The sequence below is a fragment of the Alosa alosa genome, chromosome 12 (assembly GCF_017589495.1).
Source record: "Alosa alosa isolate M-15738 ecotype Scorff River chromosome 12, AALO_Geno_1.1, whole genome shotgun sequence".
Classification (NCBI taxonomy): Eukaryota; Metazoa; Chordata; class Actinopteri; order Clupeiformes; family Clupeidae; genus Alosa; species Alosa alosa.
In genome coordinates this window covers 17,659,664-17,678,861 of record NC_063200.1, presented here as the reverse complement: position 1 = coordinate 17,678,861, position 19,198 = coordinate 17,659,664, and the positions used below count along the sequence as shown (strand labels likewise).

Here is a 19,198-nt window from a genome sequence, read left to right as displayed (position 1 = left end):
TGGGTATAGTGAAAATAGTGATTTTTTTTGTTGTTGATGTTTCATTGGTACGCCAGTTATTGTTGAATGTCCTATGTCATTAAATAAAAAGTGTAAAGGATTTTTTTTTCAAGTGTGCTGTAAAAGGTATTTGTATAATAACAGAAAATCAATAATCTCCTCTGAAAAGAACAATGGATGAGAAATATGTAGGTGTATTGTCCTAAAAAAGGCTACTTTAGACAGACAGTTTGTCCATTCATAGGATCTAGGTCCTTATGGATTTGCAATAGACATTCTAAATGCAGCCCACTCCTTAGCATTTCTATTTCGCCATGTCTGTACCTACAGGTGTTAATCGTGTACAGTAAACTAATTGTCATTGCTTATAGGCTAAATGTTCCCTTTCTCTTATTAGTGTATCCCGAATCAAAGACAGTGGTACAATACACAACGCCCGTATCTCGTTCTGCTGGTGGTTCCTTAATTAACAACGTCCGCCACGTCTCATGCATAGGCTATTACTCGCCCATGTTAAATTATCAAACCAAATAGCATAGGCTAGATTACGGCCTTTTCAAAATGCGATATCAGAAGTGTGTGTAGGGTACAGCTGAAAGATGGCAGAAAGACTTCATACACAGGTCCCCGTGATGCACTGGATTTGTAAGGGAAGCATGCAGCATGTAAATGTTTATCTATAAGTATGGCTGTCAGTAGAAATGTAAGTGCGTCACAACGGGTCCAAAGCCTCTTCTGGTGGCGAAAGATCAATTTGATCTGTTAGGACTCTGTAGCCTAGGCTACGTCTGATTTAGTCATAGGCTACAAAGGGTTTAAATATGTAATTGGAAAAGCTATATGCATACAACCATTTAACATGGACTGTATCGTGTGAATAAACGATTCCAATAAAGCAGGGAGGAATAGGCATTACCCAAATGGCAAATCTCCCCAGACAATGTTTGTCTCACGGATGGAGGGAGGGAGGGATGGTTTGGACTTTCTCGATTCAATAACTTTGAATAACCACAGTGTTGTAAATTATATTATGATGTTTATTTAATAAATTGCAAATATATACATACACATTGTCTTTATTTATCAATAACTCAGAAATAACATTCTAGGATGTGGACGATATCGGCACACAAGTAGCCTATGATAATTGCTTATTAATTCTAATTAAGGGGGGGGGTGTCATTCTCATGCAGAGATTATCGTTACGCCGTGTGTGTTTCTATCGCCATCTAGAGGCCAAATGGTCGTCCGTAGGGGAGCATGAGGGGCTGATAAAAACATTCTTGATGTATAGGGAATATGCGTGTTTTTCTCGACTTCACTTCGTGTATGGACTATACAGTCAAACCATCATGATTCTACCATTTTAGAATGTTACAAATTAATGCACCAGCGTCTTCAACACATAATCTGGCTCAAGATGATCAATTTATAAAAGACAGCACATGATTATAAAATATTCATTTATCTTCAAAAAAACAAATTGGTCACACTAAAAAGGATGAAAGTCTGGTTAAAAAAAAAAGCCCAATGTTATGTGAAATCACTGTGAGCTTTACAAGAATGATCAGCATGCGTAATCAGCAGTGCGAAAGTTCATTTTGAAAATAAAGTTTGAAAAAAGCAATGGCCTAAGAATAGACATTATATATGGTGTGAAAAAACTACTCTTATTACTCTGCCTCGCAGATATGTGAAGGACTGTCCTAAAATGAATTTGTATGATCTCTATGCTGAACCTTTTGATTGTATATGCTGTGTGTGATGTAAGAATGTAATGTAGCCTAAACATTATTAATGTATTTTATCTAAACAGTGAAAAGCCATTTAGAAAGACATTTTGTCAACAAAGTCAAACAAACGTATTGTTAATTTATTGTAACAAATGTAACACACTAACTTCAATTAAACTCAATTTCCTTATATTAAGCAACAACTATTCTGAAAATACAGTCACAGACTCATAGCTAATTCAGCTGGGGTTAGTATGAAACTAACACAACCAAATGTCCACTATGCACAAAAGGTGGTCATCTCCTAGCCCTTGTATGTAAACATAGTGCACAAAATCATCTTCAATTCAATTCAATGCTAAACATGCGGTCACTCACTCTTCCTCTCTTTATCACTCTCTCTCTCTCTCTCTCTCTCTCTCTCTCTCTCTCTCAACAAACACACATAGAGACTCATACTACATACTAATGTTATTAACATCGAACATTAACACACACACACACACACACACACACACAAACATCCTCATGTCTCAGTTAATGCTATCGGGTTCTCCGGGTGGGGTTTCTGTGGAGACAATAAAAAGGACTTTTTTAATATAATAATAATAATCTATAATTATCTTAAATCCTCATATCACATTTAATGTATTATCACATTTACTTCATGAAATGCAAATTCATTTGAAACCAATCAAATGTAATCCAGATTATTCTGTCACATCTGAATAACACTGATTCCAAAGATCTGTGTCCTACCTTGACGTCCACCTTCTTCAGCATGTGATTGAACAGAGAGTGTTCTGAGGAGGAGGAGCGTTCTTTGATGGCGTCTGCTGCCGACTCATGGGGCATCTGGCAACAAAAAGGATCATTTTAGTTAACTTCGTCATCTCAGATTTTCACACCGAAATATTTAATATCCACCCGACATCGACACCTAACATGCTGACTGATGTTATTTTAGCTGTGAACATCTGTTTCCGCAAACGTTGCCTATAGTCTGGCATTTCTGCCATTGATAAAAGCTCTCCATCATCAGCGCAGTGCTGGCAGTCTGCCCAGGTTCACCACCTTCGCTCGCAGTCTCGCTACGACTACGGGCTCAGAGGCAGTCACACTGGTTGAATCAGGAGAGGGGAACCCCCATTACAGTGAGCATGGGTGTAAAGGAGACTTCACCAGGCAGAGAGCTGGAGAGGTGCCGCATCTGTCTCTCTTTGTTGCTGCTCTGGCCGTGCTCTAAGCAAAGATACTTTAGTTTAGCTTTATCAACTGTCTCTGCTCTAAGCCCTAGTGGTTCTTAACTGGTGTGCCATGGAATTTTGAGGAACCTAATGCGCTTTTTATTCAGGTTTATGAAATAAGCTAGAGGGCTATGTTTATATGCATCAATGACACCATCTTCTTAATTAAAATGGTTTTAGGTAGTCATAGAGTGGCTGTTATAAAGTAGACTAATAGAGATCTATAGATCTCTTACACAGCTCAGTCAACATCTTAGATTAGATTAGATTCAACTTTATTGTCATTGTGCCGAGTACAAGTACAAAGACAACAAAATGCAGTGAGACAACGAAATGCAGTGAGACAACGAAATGCAGTGAGCTGTGGTCTCAGCTCATGAACACTCGTAATAGAAAAATAATAAAGTGTGTGGTATGATAATCACTAACCATAAGTGCTTTAGCATTTTAGTTTGACCTTTGACGTGCCTTAGCCTCAAAAAGGTTGAGAACCTTTGCTCTAAGCCTGCTCTTAACCATCACCAGTAGTTTTAAAAGTATTACTTTCTAACATGCTACACATTTTTTATTTCACAGTCAAAAACAAGTCACATACCAATACACCAATGGCATACAATAACCATCTGATACCCGGGATGAGATCTGTGCAAATGTATGTGCTATTTGGTACTTTAATATTGTATATCTGCAACCTATTGTGAAACCTGTAAAACACTTAGTTAAGTTGGTTTGAATAAAACAGACAGCACTGAAAATGTAAATGTTTTGTCATGTATGCTCCCTATGAATGAAACCAATACTACTGTGTAAGAACACTAAACCAAAATAGCTGATACAAATGAAAACCTAGACTAAAAGAGAAGTTAAATGGAAATCTCCATTCCTCCATTATGCATAAAAGCATATCCATAACCATAACCAATAAGAAAAAGCTTTCACTCTAGGATTAGGTTTAACTGGCGGACATTGTTTGCACTTTCCACTCAAACTTCCACTCAATTTTTCACATAGATGTTTTCTGTTTCTCAAGGGCCCCGAGTACTGTCGGTACGAAAAAAAAAACAAACAAAAAAAAAACAAACAAACAAACAAACAATCAGTGCTACCTAGCTCGAGTTGCTGCAGCTAACAGCTAGAGCAGCCAGGCAGCTACAGTGCTACACTCTGGGGACCCCCCAAATTTTTTTTTTCCGTTTTTTCTGTACAGACAGTACTCAGTGACCTCAAGAAACAGAGATCTATGTGAAAAATTGAGTTTTCCTTTAAGACAACCCAGAGAGACTGTGAGTATGTTTGAGAGAGAGAGAGTGCACTAGTGTGTGTTTAAGAGACTGACCAGTTCTTTCTGTTGTGCTTAAGTCAAAGCCAGAAATATGTGGAATTCATTGATGGGGTTTAACCCATAAGGTATCTTTGTACGCTGATGACTTATTGCTGTACCTATCTGACCCTATGCATAGTATTCCCCATGTTTTGAATATATTGCAAACATTTAGTATTTTCTCTGGTTACAAATTGAACCTAACTAAAAGTGAGTGCTTTCCTATAAATGCCTTGGCGCGGTCTCTTAAGGACTCAGATCTACCCTTTTGTATGTCCAGGGATGGGTTTAAGTATTTAGGTATTAACTTGACTCAAAATGTTCCTGAGCTATACCATAAAAACTTTACCCCATTAGTAGACAGATTAAAGTCTGATTTTCAGAGATGGAATGCCATTAGTTTGTCTCTGGTTGGTAGGATTAACTGTATTAAAATGAATGTTCTCCCTAGATTTCTTTATCTTTTTCAGTGCCTTCCAATTTATCTGACTAAATCATTTTTTCAATCTATTGATAAGTATATAACATCATTTATTTGGGCAGGTAAAGCTCCTAGAATTCAAAAGAGATTTCTTCAAAGGCATCGTTCCAATGGAGGCTTGGGTTTGCCAAATCTACAATTTTACTATTGGGCGGCAAACTGCCAGAAAATACTCTATTGGTGTCAGTCTTCAGATATGGTCTGGTGTGAGTCTGAAAATAACTCTTATCTTTCAACTTCACTCCCGGCTTTAATAACTTCTAAAATCCCTCTGGCTATTTCAACACATACTTCAAATCCAACGGTCATTAACACTTTACGTATTTGGCAACAATTTAGAAAACATATAGGTTTACCTAATTTCTCCATTCAAGCCCCAATTTGCCATAATTACTCATTTATTCCAGCTAGAATAGATGCAACGTTCTTGGAATGGAACAGGCAAGGCCTTGTCAGATTTAAAGATTTTTATGGGATGGTGTATTTGCAAGTTTCAATGACATATGCGAAAAATGTAATCTCTCCTGCTCAAATCATTTTAGATATCTACAGATTCGCCACTTTATTCGTAGTAATACAACAGATTTTCCAAATGAACCAGATCCATCTGTCTTGGAGGATATCTTGGAAGTGTCTTCTAATTTAAAGGGACTTATTTCCAGAATTTATAACATCATCACTTCCCATGGTGACAATATTGTGGATAAGATTAGAGCAAAGTGGGATGCTGAACTAGGAGAGACAATACCAGATAGTATATGGACGGAAGCGGTGCGTAGGGTTAATGGGACTACATCATGTGCTCGTCTAAGCTTAATCCAGTTTAAAGTTTTACATAGGATGCATTTTTCTAAAGCTAAATTGGCAAAAATATTCACAGGCATGGATGATAGGTGTAGCAGGTGTCATAGCGCTCCAGCAACTTTGACCCACATGTTCTGGTCATGCCCATGCTTGGATCAATTTTGGTTAGGGGTCTACAAAACGTTATCTGAAGTTATAGAAATAGATTGTGAGGCCAATGTGTATACCTCAATTTTTGGAGCCGTGCCAAGCGATCATATAGGACTTGCTAGGTATAAAGATATATTAGCCTTTTCGACTTTGATTGCCAGGCGGCAAATACTTTTACATTGGAAATCCCCATACGCACCAAAAGTATCTGTATGGCTGACTGATCTTATGATGTATTTGAAATTGGAAAAGATAAAGTATGCACTAAGAGGGTCTAATGACCTTTTTATGGTATCTGGAACCCATTAATAACATATTTTGAAAAACTTAAGTCCCTTCCTGAGAGTCCCTAATGACATTGCACTGAAAAGCACTGAGATGGCTAAGGCCTAAAGAAGTCTTTGTTGTTCTTGGTTAATAAAAAGAGATTTAAAAAAAAAAAAAAGAGAGACTGACCAGCGCGAACGTGGCCCTGAAGTCCTACCTGAAGGGATAGTGGAGCAGGTCGAGAGAGACTGTGAGTGTGTTTGAGAGCATGTGTGTGTAGTGTCTGTTTAAGAGACTGACCAGCGCGAACGTGGCCCTGAAGTCCTACCTGAAGGGATAGTGGAGCAGGTCGAGAGAGACTGTGAGTGTGTTTAAGAGCATGTGTGTGTAGTGTCTGTTTAAGAGACTGACCATGACGAGAGGGGCTCTGAAGGCGTAGCTGAAGGGGTAGTGGAGCAGGTTGAGGCAGGTGGACGAGTACAGGTCAGCGTAGCGGAGCAGCTGGCTGGCGAACAGCGTCTTGGCCGAGCCAAAGCGTAGCAAACTGCCCATCTTCCCATAGCACAAGTCCATACCGTACGTCACTTTCTGCACAGTAAGGAGGAGTGGGTGTTAAACACACACACACACACACACATACACACACAATAACACAATCTACCTATATCTATCTATCTATCTATCTATCTATCTATCTATCTATCTATTTATATGGGGGGGGGGCAGTGTACATAGCTCAAGATTATCAATTTATACGAGACAGCACATGATTATAATTTATTACAGTTTTACTCAGTCACTTTGATGCTTTTCTCACATCACTATTAACATTTGCACAGCAGTTAGTGCATTTCTCAAAACAGTTAGTGCAAACTGCAAAACCTAGTGGATAACCTGCAAAAGCACGTCACTTGCTCAAAATGGATAGTCCATTCCTCAAAAGCAAGTCTTCATGTCAATGAAACTGCCAGTGTCATCAAAATGAGAAGTCTTGACACCATCGTTTATGAACAAGATAGTCAAATGGCTTTGTCATGTTTTCATTATGACAGTTTATTCTCTCAGTGTTTTCCAATGCAAAAAAAAAGGTCAGAACTCTGTGACACTACCTGAATATGCTCGAGACAGCACTATACACTACTTGTACAGCCATTTGAAAACTACAGTAAAGTTACACATTGCTGTAGTTAGGGGAGGAAGTGAGTACAAGACACTGAATACGTACTTTTCACATTTTTACTGTATATGCTCTTTGCAATTCTACAGCATTGTGACATAATTTGATAACTATTTTGTATGTAATGACTCAAGCAATGAAATGAAGACTATTAGTTTCATTGGGAATGACTATTCAACATCCATAAGTATAGTTAATTTTGACTGACATGACAAAGCAACTGATACATGTTCAAAAGCATTTGCAATTTGTTCAGAGGAAGGAGAAATTGCTACTATGATGTGCACAAATGACTAAATGTTCTGGAGGTTGAACTATTAGTTATGAGAATTTTCATTCTGATCTGAGAAAAACACCAAAGCGACTGAGAAAAACTGTAATTTATCTTCAAAAAAACCAAAGTGGTCACACTAAGAAAGATGACAGTCTGGTTTAAAAAATGCTCAATGTTATGTGAAATCACTGTGAGCTTCACAAGAATGATCAGCAGTGCATTGTAATGGATGTGAAAGTCAAATTTTTAAAATAAAGTTTGAAAAAAAGCAATGACCAAGAATAGATATTAGGAATGTGAAAAAAAAACCTCTATTACTCTATTGCACCTGATCAATCCATTCCATCTTTGAGAAGAACAAGAAGAGGAGCTTACCTTCATCCTGGTCTGGATGGCACTGATGTCTGGGCGCTCTTGGCTACCACTGTCCATATGTCTGCAGCGACAAAGAAATAGGATGTTACACCTGTGGTGAATAATCCAGGGATTTACATAACACAGACACTAGATGAGAATCCACCTTGAAGAAGACACAATTGCTACAGTTGTGTTCAGACTTGAACTCGGTTTTCACAGGTGGTAATTGGGGGCCAGGCAGCGAAGCTGTGAAGGCCCCCATTATGTTTCTACGTTTTCTTATTACTGTATTAATAATTGTATTGTGATTTAGGCTGGGTGAACTCAGCCTGATCTGACAGTGGTTTCTTTTCCCCCCTGCAGCTCTGGCTGGAAACCTGTACATCTCTTTCTCCTGCTTCCGTTACACTTTTTGCGGGGGCCATTCACAAACTGGCTTATCCACCTGGTGCCCTATTGGCAGGTTTAAAACGATGACGATAGCAGGAGAGCCTGGAGGTTTCGCGTCGCTCTGCAAGCGTCACCCGGTTCGTTGGTCAGATTGGTGAATGACTATCCAATTGCGTACAGAGTCATTTGAACTATGCCAGTTGATCATGCCTCTTGTGCAGTAGAAAATACATAACGGACTCCCCAGACTAATGTTCAATCTTAAAAGATTGAGCTTGGTCTGGTGAAAGCCAGACTAATTGTGATTGGTAAATGTATCCAATTTTAAATACTCAGACACAACATTGACGCCACATTGAAAACTGAGCACAATTATATCTCAATAAGTATCACAAGTTTTTGGAATAATGCAGGTGATGACTTGCACTTCCAACTTCCATGAAGCTCACAAATTGTGCAACCAACAGGGATATTACTTGGGATTCGGATACTATGGAGTCTGGTGCCTTAATTTTACTCACTTGTAGAATTCAGCCAAGTAGATATCCATACTCTTCAGTTCCTCAAACAAATCTAAGAGAGAGATGAAACACTCATAAGAAAAAGCATTCTGCTATATCCATGAGTCCATGACATTACTGTAATGGATGGATACTGTAATATACCAATATGAATATAAATATAAACTTCAGAATCGAATATGTCTGTTGACATATTCAGTATCAGGGCAACATAGTTGAAATAGCATTAAAAAAAAACAGACACTATTTTTATATGAAAAGAAGGGATTGTGTGATTGAGCTTATGTGCCGGTGAAGGGTGAACACTATTTTTGTAACATTGCCAAAGAAATTTTTTTTGATAACCACAAAATGTATCTGAATTATTAAGTGGTTTTGCATAACATTCTAACTTTGAAATGATTGGTCTGTCATTGGAAATGGAAATGATTCATCAAATAATTGTCCATGTAAGCAAGGCTCCTACTCTGGAAATCCAGAGTTCTCGTGAGAGCACAATGTAATTGTCTCTGCGAGACACTCTGGCAAAGAGCAATGATGCACGTTACTTTTACCCCAACATTCTGGGGAACCAGCTAAACTGATGAAGACAGCGCTGCAACGTTGGAGGACAGTACACATTGGTTGTAGTGTTATCCGATTGCGTCAAAGTCCGAAATCATTCAGAGTAAACATGGTCTAGTGTTATTCAATTGCGTGCAGTGAGATTTTTAAATGCATGCTTGTTGCCGCCCCTCGAGTTGGGCCATTACATTGTTCTTGGCCAGACCCTTAATATTTCTAGATTATCAGGTTCTGGATTTTCCAGGCTACAAGGCTCCTGTAACATCCTCAAAATAAGAATAAAAGTAAGGGCCTTAATAGACAGTAACTATAAATTGTGTATGTACGACAGGTAATTAAAAGGAACTCAAGACGTAATATGCGTCTACTCCGTCAAACTCCACTCTGACTTGAGTCTAGCAGCCCCTTGTGGCCAACGTGTGCTCTGCACGTACATCTCTCATCTGTCCAGACTTGGAGCTCCTTGATGAGTTCAGGCACCACTAGGAACGTCTTCCAGCCCTGCCGCTTCTTGGACTTAAGGATGTCTGTGAAGACATGGTCTCCCACATACAGAATCTGCTTCCCCCTCACATCCAGCAAGTCACACACAATATCAGAGGAGCCTGGAAGGTGTTGTGGAGATAACGGAAGACGAAACAAAAACATTATATTTGTTATTTAGATTGTTATTTATATTTGTTTTTTAGATTTTTATTTATATTTGTTATTTAGATTTAAAAATAATTATATCTGTTATCTATCCCTTATCTCTGGCCCCCTCTGCAAGATCACAGAAATCATGTTGAGAATGTGCTGCATCAGAGGAAGTAAGTCTTGCCGGCTTTCATTGTTTTACCTCCTGAGTAGACTGTCCCGTGTTGCAGATCTCCCGTATATGTCCCGATGCGGAGCTTTCCTGAGAGCTGACAAACCAGCAAACAACATGTTTACCATCACTTTGTGAAATTCTACTAAAGCATACAAAACACAAATGCAAAGCACTTTGAGCTGCATTCTGTGTATGAAAGGTGCTATACAAATAAAGCGTATTATTATTATTATTATTATTATTATTAATAATAATAATAATAATAATAATAATAAACAGACAATAAATAAGAAAAAAAGAAACAAAAAATAAGAGTGGACATCAGCTTACCGTGTCCACCTGCCTCAGAACTGTCCCCTCACCAAAGAATAAGGGTTTCCGTGTGTCCACAACAACCAGGTCAAAATAAGTCCGCCAGGATCTCTTTGGTTGGCTAGTCTGGATTAGGGATGACAGACAGAATAGTTGGTGTCGCTATCGTAAAACTGTGTACAAACGAGCAGAACAGCCGGTTCCACTCGAACTAATATTGTAAAACTGAGTTGAAAGTAGAAATAAAATCACTACATTTAAAAAGACCTTAGCTGTTGAATACTACTTGAACTGCTCCAAAAAAACTGTGGTATTTATTTATGATACAGTGATCATGCATTAGATGATGAAAGATAGAAAATTAAACAGCAAGACTGAAGAAATTACAGAGAGAGAGAGAGAGAGAGAGAGAAAAAGAAACAGAAAAATGAAATTAGAGTAATGAAAATTTAATGACGAGACTGAAGAAATCATCTCAATGATCACAGAGAGAAAAAGAAAAGAAAGAAAAAGAGACAGGGAGAAGCAGATGGAGAGAGAAGAGAGAGAGAGAGGGAGAGAGGGAGAAGCAGATGGAGAGAGAAGAGAGATAGAGAGGGAGAAGCAGATGGAGAGAGAAGAGAGAGATAGAGGGAGAGAGGGAGAAGCAGATGGAGAGAGAAGAGAGAGATAGAGGGAGAGAGGGAGAAGCAGATGGAGAGAGAAGAGAGGGAGAGAGGGAGAGAGGGAGAAGCAGATGGAGAGAGAAGAGAGAGATAGAGGGAGAGAGGGAGAAGCAGATGGAGAGAGAAGAGAGAGAGGGAGAGAGGGAGAAGCAGATGGAGAGAGAAGAGAGAGATAGAGGGAGAGAGGGAGAAGAACTTCCTAAGTGAAGGATAGAAGGAAATAGATGAGATTGATCAAGGCAAGAGTTCCTGTGACTTATAACTTACCCTTGGACTAGCAGGGACTTCTAGCAAATAAATCATAATGGCCTGAAAGGGAGAAAATGAATGCATACATTTTATTATCAGGATAGGCGGAACTATGCACACATTTACAGTTTTTTTCAATGCTTACACACTAAATCTTTGCTTGTCACACAATTTTCTAAACATGTCTTCCAAACATCATAACCCCACACCAAATCTGCAAAACCATACACTAGTTCTCAGTGTTTGACTCAGTTTGCAATTGACTAAAACACATTTTGCAAAACATCACACACAATTTTCTACTTAACACACAAAAATCACACAGGAAGTAACTTCATTTCATTTTTCAAACACAACCCATCTAAATGCCACACTAAATCACCAGGGCTTCACTCTTTCTCTTCACATGTGTAAACACTCATTACTTTACGGAACACCATCCAGTCATTGCCTTAGTATAGGCCTATAAATAGATACTTTATATGTAGGTATGGACCCTTTCAATCTGGCCCTATAGGATTTCAGAACCAATGCAGATACTTTGAAAGGAATGTTCTACAAAATGTCGAGTTTACTTTAGGTACAGTATACTATATTTATTTATAATATTTTACTATATTTTTGTGTCTCCCCAAGTTACCATTAGCTCAATACATTTTTCTATAGACTTATGAATACATACACAACCCCCCCCCCCCATTTTTACTGTACTGTATTTCAACTTCTCTCTGTAGATACCATAACTTTCACTCTTAATACATAAAGCCTATGAAAGACAGAAGAGCGTTAGGTTTTGAGCAACAGTGTGTACATAATGTATCCAAAATGTCATATTATGACAAAAGTGTTCGTAATGTGAGGCGAATGTTTGATTTAAAGATGTGTTTTTTTAGAAAAAGCAAAGTAATTTGATATAGTAGTCATTTCCATCTTAGGCAAAATCAGGTTTTTCAGAACTCCATGTACATCTGATGGTCATTGTATTTTGCTTTGCTTTGTTCTTGTTGGCTATAAAATACTGTATTCGCAACAGAAAATTATTTGGGAAAAATCACTATTTTTTGGTTTCAATATTGCTTGCATTTTTACTGTGTATTTCAACTTCTTTCTGTAGATACCGTAACTTTCACTCTTGTATGGAAATACAAGTCTATGAAAGACGAAAGAGTGTTCGTTTTTGAGCAACAGTGTGTACATGATGTATCCAAAATGTCATATTATGACAAAAGTGTTTGTAATGTGAGGCGAATGTTTGATTTAAAGATGTGTTTATGACATTTTGAACGTTGTGTGTCATTTTGCTGGAGATTTGAGGCATTTTGCATTTTGTGTGAGCGATTGTTGGTTTTGTGTGTGGAGTTTTGAAAACGTGTGTAAACAGTTGTAAAAAACTGTAATACATTTGTGTACAAAGAATAGTGTGTACTATTTGTATACACATTTCATACATTTGTGTACTAACTAGTGCACTTGGTCTTATCAGACGAGTCAGGTTTTTTTCCTGCCTCACCAAACTGTGTGTGTGTGTGTGTGTGTGTGTGTGTGTGTGTGTGTGTGTGTGTGTGTGTGTGTGTGTGTGCGTGTGTGAGTGTGTGTATATGTGTGTCTTTGTGTGTGTGTGTGTGTGTGGTGCCTGTAACAAACTCACCTCAGTATACCTATAGTCGCTGTTTGTTGCCAGGAATACTTTGGCCACTTCTTTAACACGGCTCAGCAGAATTGGGATCCTCGGCTGTAGTGGACAAAAAAGAAGGACTCAGAAAACATGGGTCATTTAGGTCCCATTCACACATCATCCAAAGCATCCTTCAGATCAGATTAGCCAGTCAGTTACACCATACAATAAGTGTTGGGTGCTCAAAGTCATTTTGTACTCTGTAATTGTCCAATACTCCAATAATTTATTTTGGTTGCAAATGGCCTCATGTTATAAATTTTATTTCATACTAATATCATTTATTTTATTTTGTAACAACCAGAGTGCCTCTGATGAAAATAAATCCTGTCATTTTTAAAATTTTTAATATTATCAGTTTGCACTTGGTGGCGAAAGTAGTAGGTCGGAATCCCAGACAGGCAAATGCGGAATGGTTCAATGCTTTTGAAATTAATATGAAGTCATTATCCTGTAGTTGTGGTACTTGCAGGTGTGCAGGGACAGGGCATCTCTCAGTCTGTCTGTGTTTCATTAAGGCTCACTAATCAGATGGTGTGTGTAGCTGTGATTGTGTCACTTCCTGCCAGGCTATTAACGGGAACGTTTAGAGGATCACAGGAAGTTATGATGAGAGGGAGAATATTCATAGAACACTGCCAAGAGACTGATTACTGGGGTATCGGGGGAGGGGTGGGGGGCTGCTGGAAATGAGACAGAGAATTTAGATCTGACGGGTGCTTTTCATGAGACAATTTTTGGATCTTTTTGTTTAATCTTTCTTTTTGTTTAATCACACAGGCGTCGCACAGACATTTACCCATCTCCCAGAGGATTTACGGTAGTTCAGAGGTAGCCATCAGGAGGTTTAGACGGGGGTCGAACCTGGGTCTCCATGGGTACTTGGGCCCGAACATGGTATGGACACTGTAACTACTTGTGTCACAGCACCCCCCAGGGGAGAAAAGGTTATTTGCTACTGGTACAGTTTTTATCTTTCCAAGCTTTCACTACATGAGTCCTTTCATCATTGACCACAAATCCTACAAGCGCTGGGCTGGAGTAACCACTGTGGTCACTTCATCAGCCATGCTTAAACCCATCAAATGCATCAGGAAGGAGAAGCTCTGAGTGTGTACACATACATGTGTGCGTGTGTGTGTGTGTGTGTGTGTGTGTGTGTGTGTGTGTGTGTGTGTGTGTGTATGTGTGTGTGTGTGTTTGGCAATCAGTAAATTAAATGTGTTCACTGAGCACTTATCCATACTAATTAAAGTCAATTACAAGGCTTTCCTCACATCTTTTAGCCAACAGCAAAGGCTACTATGCTATATGTTACAGCAAAGGCTACAACGCTAGATGCTACAGCTCCATCTTTGGAGAGTTGTCTCAGGTGAGACACAGGTACTGTTGCCGTCTGTGGATGCTGGTTAGACACGCCTGTGTTACTTACGTCTTTCACCACGTACTTATCCAAATTCTTTATGGTTCTTTCCTTCAGGGAGCCCTGGAAAAGAACAATGAAGAAAATAAATCCATGATGGATGAGTGTTGTTTCAACTAACAGCAGATTGTGTCTGTGTGTGCATGCGTGCGTGTGTGCGTGCATGTGTGCGTGTGTCTGTGTGTGTGTGTCTTACTGTGTCATGCACATGATCCATAGCATCCCTGACATCCTGAAACATGCTTGTGAAGGACATGAAGAGATCTCCATGCTGGAATCCCCGCGCGCAGCTGAGGAACAGAGAAAAGATGCAGAGAGGGAGAGAGGGAGAGAGATAGATAGATAGAGAGAGAGAGAGAGAGAGAGAGAGAGAAAGAGGGAGAGAGTGGAAGGATGGAGAGAAACAGGAGAGAGGTAGATAAAGACAAAGTGAGGGAGAGAAAACAGAAGTCAGAAATAAGAGAGTAAAGAGGAATGGAGGAAGCAGTGAAAGATGAGAGAAAAATAATTAGGTTTAGACATTTACAGTGATCACGTCAAGTTGGGCCCTGGAAAGCCATGTTATGGCATGAAATAAGTAAAGTTGAACCGAACTGAATTGAACAGTGACTTCTCTTCTCTCCACGTGACTTACACAAATATACGGAGCCCCTGAGGGACCATGGTGGGAATGTATTTTTAAAGCCCCTTTTGCGTTCCCTTGCAATACTTTTGCATTCCCTTGCAATACTTTGACTTTAGTTATATATTGCTAGGGAATGCAAAGCTATTGCAAGCGAAAGCAAAATAGCTCTAAAAAGATTGCCACCATGGTCCTTCACAGGCTCCATACAAATATCACTGACTATGACATATTTTAATTTATAAATATATACTTGAATAATGAATATTAATATCAATATTAACATTTATTTCATTTCTATAAAGTACTATTTAGTATCCAGAAATGACAATAACATTGTTAATGATTTCCTTCTTTAGTGAAGGGAAATGCTTCACTGAACAATGTACATTTAGAGCACGTGTCACGCCACAAACACCATTTTAACCACACATCTGGCCTGGGGGAATTATAGCAATGACCAAAACGGTATTTTCAGGCGTAGCCCAATAGTCCCTCTTGGGAGATTTACTGTAGGCAAAGTCATACCAAGAGAAACCATCAAGACAGCCACAGAGAGCCTACTTACTTTTTGTATCGTGTGCAGTTGGTGAATAAGTCCACCAGGCATGCGTACAGGTATGTCTCTGTGGGGATAACCATAGTACATGTTCAAGTGTTTGTAACTTTTTAAAGGTCACCAGAAGTCCATATAGGCTACAAATATGTCATTCGAGCATGAAGTTCACCAATGCAAGAAATAAGGCAATTCAATAATGATGAGACAAACGCTATGCTGTTATTTCAGAATGATTAATTTATGAAATATATTATATATATATATATAATGTCAACATATCAGCATCTGTTTACCTGACAGATTAAAAAGAGTGTTGAGAATATAGAAGCGCTCTGTGTCATCTCTCTGGATGAACTTGTTGGGGTAGTACTCATGGATTTCCTCACTGTGAAAACAGGGGATTGTGAATTGTTTCAGAGTGTGGATGGCCAGCATCTAACTATTTAAGCAAGAAAAGCAATTAAAGGAATTATCCGGAGTAAAATGCACTTCAGATCAATTTACGGATGATTGGGAGTACATACGTTGAGTTGACATCAAAATCATGTCATTCGGATGTGTTTTGAGAAAGTTCGATTTTACCGTTTTTAGTCAAAACTCGTTAGCCTGGAAGTGACCAGGGCAAGTCATTTCGCCGCTACAAAACGCTATTTTCATACCTCTTCTACAGTTCCAAACAACATTACACTTACGTGGTAGTGAGTAGAGGGTCCCTAAAGCCAAACCGAAGTATCCCGAGGTCTTTATGTGGTCGGATAGAGAGTCCAGAATGAATTTCATCAAGCCAGTACCTTTCCGAAATGTTGCTGCTGCAGCTGGCGCCTTTAGGGGAAAGTCCGTAAGAGTCGATTGCCGAGTGTGGAGTAACACACTCTGGAAATTCACAATTTCGTTGCCGTTTTTAAAAAAAAAAAAAACATAGTCCAGTATTTCTTTCGAAATTGAAATGAAGTTGTATGGACTGGACTATGTTTTTTTTTTTTTTTTAAAAATGGCGACGAAATTGTGAATTAGAAGAGGAGGTATAAAAATAGCGTTTTGTAGCGGCGAAATGACTTGCCCTGGTCACTTCCAGGCTAACGAGTTTTGACTAAAAACGGTAAAATTGAACTTTCTCAAAACACATCCGAATGACATGATTTTGATGTCAACTCAACGTATGTACTCCCAATCATCCGTAAATTGATCTAAAGTGCATTTTACTCCGGATAATTCCGTTAAGAATCCATTGTTATTAAGAAAAACATGATTGAATTACTCTATTGCACCTATAGTTATACCACACCACACAGTCATACCAGCAGACAGCACCTCATACTCACACTGTCAGACATGCATAGAGGTATTTGCTATAAGCCCCCTAACGAATACCACCGGATCTCCCACATACATTTTATGCATAGAGCACATACATACATTTATATACTGCAAACACGCTGTCAGTGCAAGGCAAAATCTTGGAAGAGAGATAGAAATACCAAGAATGCGCCACACACACACACACACACACACACACACACACACACACACAGACACACACAAACACACACACAGACAGACACACACAGTCGGACACACACAGTCAGACACACACACACACACACACACACACACACACACACACACAGACACACACAGACAGACACACACACACACACACACACACACACACACAGAGACACACACAGTTATTCTCTGTGTCCCTACCCAAGCAGCAGAACGGTAACACCAAACAGCTGCTGGACATTCCACTGGCATGAGTCACACTAATGAGTCATGCTCTATGATCTGCAGTGCTATGCATACGCACACACACACACACACACACACACACACAAAAACATAAAAATACATACACATACAATACAGCCATGCAACATTCACACTCACAAAACACATCACTTAGAGAGCGAGTGAGTAGAGTGAGAGAGAGAGAGAGAAAGAGAGAGAGAGAGAGAGAGATACATAAGTCTCTGCCTGCTGACATCTACTTCCCTCCACTCACTCACTCACTCACTCAACCACCCAGCCTCTCACAAGCACATCATATCTACAGTTATTCATAATATCTCTCATCTCATCCAGAATAATATAAACCATGCCTACACAAAAACAGCATAAACCATGCGTACACAAGAACACACCCATATCTATGCAACCATATTTACACAGTATACACATGTTACACACACACACACACACACACACACACATATATATACGTACAGTTACACACACACACACACACACACGTTTATGGCTAACACGCCAAAGCATAAACACAATGCTTTTGCTCTCTGAATTCCATTGCCCTACCCCTCATGTTTCAACACCATGGGGGTTATCTGGGGCTAGTCCTCCCTTTTGACACCTAATCAATCATCTGTCCTTAAATATGCCCACTGCCACTGATTGTACGAACACACACACACACACACACACACACACACACACACACACACACACTGTCCAGCTATGAAAGTCACAAGTGTGAGCACACTTCCTCCACTCTCTTAGCCATAGAGTTTAGGAAAAGCTTAAAGTATAGCGACATAAGTAGTACTCTGCTATTAATAACCAATGCAACCACTTCTGTTTGATCATGGGTTTAGTTTGGATTCTTTTTAAAGGATCGATGGTTACTTTCAGAGCTACAGTGGCTAAATCAGCTCCTTTAAGGTCAGATGCTTACGGTCAGATGCAGGTGTTACTAACAAACTGACCTGCGTCTGCTGTTTTTAAGGTTTCAAAGTATATGTTGCATAGAAGTGTGTTAGTCAACAAAAAACTGTTTTCTGTTATTTCATTCGACAGAAAAAAGTGTTGATAAATGTCTGTTATATTACAGTAATATAGATTAATAATATAAAATTTAATTCATTCTGAAAGATAGATTCTGCTTTCATAAATGCATGTTACACTTTGAAGATTGCATAAATGCATGTTTCATCACTTTTGGAGATTGAGGTTTAAGAGCACCTAATTAAAAGAGAATATTCTAAAAGGATATGTTCACATAGAACTGCTTCAATAATGAACTGTATGTCCAACAAATTTACTGGAGCCTAAAAGGTTAATAGTTAATGACAGTGACATTATATTTGACTATCTTTTTATGTTCCATATCAACACAGCAATGATAATCCAAAATATATGGGCCCACCACCCACTGGACACTACCAGCCCAGTTCTCTTTCCTCTCCCATCAGATCAATCAGCATGTTGGCATGAGTGGCGGATCGGAGGTGGAAGTGAGCAGGCCTGACGCCCAGCCTCCGGGCCATCTCCCCGGCAACGGGGCAACGGGAGACCATAGAGATAACTGGACGAGTGAAGATGAGCCAGAATGTCCATTTCATTTAGTCCTCCACACACTAACTTTAATCCCACATACTTTCACCACATATGTAACTCTCACACACTCACACACACACGCCACACACACACACACACACACACACACACACACACACACACACACACACACACACACACACCTAACACACAACTTTCTCTCACATATACACACACATAAAACATGCTGACACACAAACACAAACTCACAAACACACTCTTTAAGACTTTCATCACATACA

General features: G+C 39.2%; 1 protein-coding gene across 2 annotated transcripts in view; it reads right to left on the bottom strand.

The window, feature by feature from the left end:
• Nucleotides 1–1,019: 1,019 nt before the first annotated feature.
• The window catches only part of nt5c2l1 (5'-nucleotidase, cytosolic II, like 1), a 35,898-nt gene continuing 17,719 nt past the window's right edge, over nt 1,020–19,198 (bottom strand). For both annotated transcript variants that reach the window (XM_048259588.1, XM_048259589.1), the window contains 14 exons: nt 15,896–15,987; nt 15,612–15,669; nt 14,618–14,711; nt 14,431–14,484; nt 12,972–13,055; nt 11,342–11,383; nt 10,428–10,535; nt 10,125–10,191; nt 9,721–9,891; nt 8,723–8,774; nt 7,830–7,890; nt 6,415–6,591; nt 2,493–2,588; nt 1,020–2,301 (listed from right to left, as the gene is read on the bottom strand). In XM_048259588.1, coding sequence (XP_048115545.1) covers nt 2,260–2,301; nt 2,493–2,588; nt 6,415–6,591; nt 7,830–7,890; nt 8,723–8,774; nt 9,721–9,891; nt 10,125–10,191; nt 10,428–10,535; nt 11,342–11,383; nt 12,972–13,055; nt 14,431–14,484; nt 14,618–14,711; nt 15,612–15,669; nt 15,896–15,987 — 1,198 coding nt within the window. In that variant the 3' untranslated portion in view covers nt 1,020–2,259. The remainder of the gene's footprint in view (nt 2,302–2,492; nt 2,589–6,414; nt 6,592–7,829; nt 7,891–8,722; nt 8,775–9,720; nt 9,892–10,124; nt 10,192–10,427; nt 10,536–11,341; nt 11,384–12,971; nt 13,056–14,430; nt 14,485–14,617; nt 14,712–15,611; nt 15,670–15,895; nt 15,988–19,198) is intronic.